The sequence below is a fragment of the Macrotis lagotis genome, chromosome 3 (genome assembly GCF_037893015.1).
Source record: "Macrotis lagotis isolate mMagLag1 chromosome 3, bilby.v1.9.chrom.fasta, whole genome shotgun sequence".
Classification (NCBI taxonomy): Eukaryota; Metazoa; Chordata; class Mammalia; order Peramelemorphia; family Peramelidae; genus Macrotis; species Macrotis lagotis.
The window spans coordinates 236,016,062-236,021,164 of record NC_133660.1 but is presented as its reverse complement, the minus strand read 5'-3'; the positions used below and the strand labels follow the sequence as shown (position 1 = coordinate 236,021,164).

General features: G+C 40.6%; 1 protein-coding gene across 1 annotated transcript in view; it reads left to right on the top strand.

The window, feature by feature from the left end:
- Window positions 1-4,344, top strand: part of INSC (INSC spindle orientation adaptor protein) — a 130,122-nt gene extending 125,778 nt beyond the window's left edge. Inside the window, exon 8 of the mRNA XM_074231610.1 lies at window positions 3,103-4,344. Coding sequence (XP_074087711.1) covers window positions 3,103-3,231 — 129 coding nt within the window. The 3' untranslated portion in view covers window positions 3,232-4,344. The remainder of the gene's footprint in view (window positions 1-3,102) is intronic.
- The last annotated feature ends 759 nt before the right edge of the window (window positions 4,345-5,103 follow it).

Genomic DNA, 5,103 nt, shown 5'->3' with positions numbered 1-5,103 from the left:
AATGAAGAAGACTGCCCTGGCTGGCTGATGGGCCAGCTCGATATCTTGATATTTTCAGTCTGAGAATCAGAGCCATCAGTGACATACTTTCAGCTCTTTGGACGTCAGAAGAGAAAAATCTCTTGAATATCAAGTAGCTGGGCATGAGGGGGAAGGGGTTTAACTGCCTTTGAGGTTACCTTTGAGATTGGATTGGATGGAGTACTCTCACTGGCCCTCTTCTGGATCCCCAGGCTAGTCTGTCTCTGTCTCTGTCTCTGTCTCTGTCTCTGTCTCTGTCTCTCTCTCTCTCTCTCTCTCTCTCTCTCTCTCTCTCTCTCTCCAATAGGGGCTATAGTATCTTTTATCTGAAGAACCCAACTTTCCTCTTTGCTATTACTGCTCAGGGGTACATGGTGGTTGATTGGTACTGCTTTTTGTTTGTTTGGTTTTTTTTGTTGTTGAGGGGTAGAAAGAGGGAAATTGCTTCAATTTAATAAAAAAAAGCTTAGTCCTTGGTTGCATCATTTCTCCTCATTCTCGAGGATGCTATCTTTTCTCCATCCTATAATGGATAGAGTATTACATGTGAAAGATCTCAAAACTCTATTTCAGCTATTTATGAGCTGTATAACCTTGGGCAAATCACTAGACATCTCTGCCTATTTCCTCTCCCCACGAAACTGAAGCATTGAGACTTAATGGGTGCCAAGGTTCTATCCCATGACAACATAAGAACAATGGCTAAATTATCCTCTAGGGTTTTGGGACACCTTCAACGTGCCTTGGAGCTACTTGGATGCACTGTTGGAGTTGGAGTTTGGAAGACCCGACTTCAAATCTAGCCTCAGTTACAGCATCTTGGCAAATTGCTTAACCTTTCTGCTTCTTCATCTGGAATGGGAATAAAAACAATAACCATAAAAAAATCACTGTGAAGATCAAATGAGAGAGGAAAAAGTATTTTGCAAACTTTAAAGTATCATTGATATTCATTACCTATTTGTCCACCTTCCTCTAGTCAGTCTTTGAGCCAAACTAGACTATTGGCTTTTCCTCAGTCTAGTCTTTCTTCTCCTCCATGTCTAGAAGGCACTCTGCTCCCCACTCCCACCTGCCCAGAGTACTTTGCCTGAATTTCTCCTTTGCCTCCATCTCGATCCTCCTCTGGGACCTTGTGGATGCTTCATTAGTATTCACGGGATAGGGTTAGCATACAACTGGCAGATGGTGATAGGCCAAGAAAAGGCAAATATCCCTATTTTCCAGATGAGTAAACTGAGGTTAGGTAACATGAAGGGATTTTTTTTCCTGGCATTCACATAGCAGTATGGGGATGCAGACCCAGGTCTGCTGACTTCACATTCACAGCTTCTCTCCCCTCTCCCCCCATGCTAGGGCTTTCAGGCCTCTCCAAGATCATTGTGAGGATCAAGTGCTTTGCTTCCCTAGAGTCCAATGAACCTGTTTTCTCAGCCTATGTGTCCACCAGGAGCCTGTCCCTGGTGCCTGGTCTACCTGAGCAAAGAAGGGGACTTGCCCCAAATCTCTACCTGGTCTTTATTCTGTCAGGTACATGTCTTTTGGAACTTTACTGGCCACTCTCCTCAATGACCACTTTGACCCTTTTACTTCTGCCTCATTTTCCTTTACTAAAGACGCTGTAGTCATCAAACATTTATTCACTGGCCCCTGGGGCTATAATGCTGAACCAGACTCTGGAGAATATGCAGGGAGCTCATAGCCAAGTAGGGAAATAACACCCATGTAACTATAATATCCAGAGTGTTACAGGTCAAATTCATTAAGAGAGGTTCACAATGAAATGCTATGTTTGACCTGAGGTTATGACTGCCTGTAAGAATCAAGATATAGTTCATGGAAGAGGTATTCTTGATTTGGGCTTTAAAGGATGGGTAAAAATTCAGTCAGGGGATGGATAACAACTCATAGGATGCATTTAAGGTTTATAGAATACCTTCCTTGAAATACTTCTGCATGGTAGGTAATACAAATCATTCATCCATCCATTATCCATCCATCTATCCATTTAGTAATCAACTGATAAGTCAATCAATCAATCAATATTTGCTATATGCCAGATACTATAGTAAATGCTGTATTATTAACCTCTTTTTATAGAGGGCAAACTGAGGCCTGATGAAATGAAAAGCTTCCCCAAAGGTTTCCCAGCTCATTGGTATCAGAATTTAGGTATCAAGTCCAGGTCTTTTGACTCAAAGGCCAGTGTTCTTTCCATAGTACCAGGGCTGAACACGTCACTACTCTGCTCAGGAAACTTCTGTCATTCCTTATTGTTAGAATGACATACGAAGTCAACTGTCCGGCTTTTAAAACCCTTCAGAATCTAGCTCCAATTTTGTTTTCCAAACTATTCAGCTGAATTGACCTTGACATCTCATCTTTCATCTCCATGCCTTAGCACAAGCTGTGTCCCCCCCATCTGGAAGGCTTTTTCCTTCTTTCCTCTTCCTCATAGAATCTCTAGCTTCCATCAAAGCCCAGTTCAGGTGCCTTCTCCTAAAGATCTTTCTTGATTTCCTCCTCTTTATGAGTGCTCTCCAACCTGCTGAAATAATTTTGGTTTTATTTTATTGTTGTTGTTGAATCATTTTCAATCACATCCAACTCTTTGTGACCTCCAGTCTTTGCCTAGATATGCCAGAGTGCATCATCATTTCCTTCTCCAGTTCATTTTACAGATGAGGAAACTGAAGCAAATAGTTTGAAGTGACTTACCCAAGGTCACACAGCTATTATATTTATTTAATTTTATATATAGACATATATTACACACACACATATGTATGCATTTATTCCCTAGTGAAAAGGAATTGGTTTTTTTTTTGTTTTTTCCTTCAGTATTTCTAGTACTGACACTACTGTAGATGTACAATAAATACTTGTTGAATTGAAGGGAAACCAAGGTGCCTTGGTTGAATTGAAGGGAAACCAAGGTACCTTCTAGCTGGACCTATCCAAGAGTCTAGGATGCTTAGGGCAATTATGAGAAATAACCCATCATAATGGGCAGTTAGCTAGCTGATTCTGATCATACATCTATCTCATCACCCTCAATTTTTTTCTTTCCTTTTCTTTAAGGCTGCTTTACGCACCCTGGCAGCCATCTGCCCCGAAGGCCTGCAGGATACCGATTTTCAACAACTGGTCAAGCCTCGGCTGGTAGACTCCTTCCTCCTTTGTGCGAACATGGAAGAGAGCTTTGTATGAGAAGAGAAGAAGCAGGAAACGTAGAAGGGGAACCAACCAGCCATCCCCCATCCGACGAGCATCATGGAGCCTCCAAACACCACCTCAGTCCCATAAACCCTCCCCTACATACACACACATGTTCTGCTATAGCCCCCAGCTTACTATTTATACTAACTTATTATCTGACTAGGAGGATGTTGGGCCAGAAAAAACATATTTGAGCCTCTGCAATATATAATTTCTAAACTTCTGTTACTTTTTGATTGATGATATTGAAATGTTTAATAGGTTAGAAAGAATAGTGGATGGTTTTTACTTTATTTTGCAGTTGTGATATTTACAATGTAATCTTGCCACATTTTTTTATACTGTAGATCTTGAATATTTCTGCCACCTGGTAGTTCTGTAGTTTATTATATTCTTCTTAGCCATTGTTAATGTAAAGACAGAGTGTTCTGGAGGTGGGGATGTTTATGGGGGAGATTCTTCTCCTCTTCCCAAATGTAATAATGGAAATGTTGAACCTGGATTTTATGATCATAGTACATAAAGTCTTCACTTCTTTGGAACCAAAGTCTTACTTAACCTATAGTTGTGCCATGACAACCTTAGCATGTATTAGTCTTTGTGGACATATATAATTTATGAATATATGTTCCCCCCAGACTAGCAGAACCTTGAGTTAATATTTAGGAGGTAGAACCTCAGATGAGATTTCAGAGCACATCAGATCTCACCATACATATATATGGGAGTTTGGGAGACATGCAAGGGTGTTTTGGAGCCAGCTCATATTGGCTAGTAAAAGCAGATTAAATTTTCAGTGTGATCATCTTATGATTCATCAGATGCTACAACTCAGGTCTTATTATTATATTGTTCATTGTTTAGACATAAGAAAGCAATGGAGAAACTGTCCATCATTTCAAATTAAGTTTAAAAGTTCTGAAGAGCTAATTGTTAAACATTTACCTATCCCTGGATGTCTAAAACTGGAGGGAGAAAGGAGATAGTGACCTGGAAATGATGCTGTTGACTTGGGATGAAGTCAAAGAGGATAAAGAAAATCTTTTTCTTCATGGTGGTCAATAGGTTTCACAAAAGGAGGAGTCCATTTTCTGAAGGACTCGAGACTAGAAATTCTTTAAAACCCTTCTAGCTAGAACATTCAGTGAGTCTGTGATGATCTATCTTTGACTCTTCATTTAGACTCTGAGTGGGATGTTCTGCTATCCCTTCTCCTGTTTCCTTGCTCTGTTCTGTTAAAAGTCATTGGGTATTGGGGGTGGCTAGGTGGTGTAGTGGATAAAGCACTGGCCCTGGAGTCAGGAGTACCTGGGTTCAAATCCGGTCTCAGACACTTAATAATTACCTAGCTGTGGGGCCTTGGGCAAGTAGCCACTTAACCCCATTGCCTTGCCAAAACCTAAAAAAAAGTCATTGGGTGACCCACAATTAGAGCTATTCATATTTTTGCCTCTATTTCCCAGCAAAACAACTTTTCTCAGGTATAAGAAGCTATCCACTGAATTCTGATTGTCTGTTAAGTAGAACAGGTAAGTCAGTTGTATGATTTAATTTCAGGATCACCAGAAAGGTAGCATAGATCTCCTCCACAATATGAAATGCATTCATTTAGATGAAGGATTTTCTTTTCAAATGTGTACATAACTGCCTTTTTCAGGCCATCCTCTTGAGTTCCTAAATCCATTGAATGTCTCACTATTCCCCAATTCAGTCTCTAGAGTTTTTCTTAAGGGTCTTAGGTAGCCCATCTGGACCCCCATTACCACTGTTCTTGGGAATGAGACTGACCTTGGGGCCTCAATCTACCTAAAAGAGATGTACATGAGGTCTTTTAAGGTTGGATCAACATTCTGCACCTGGAAA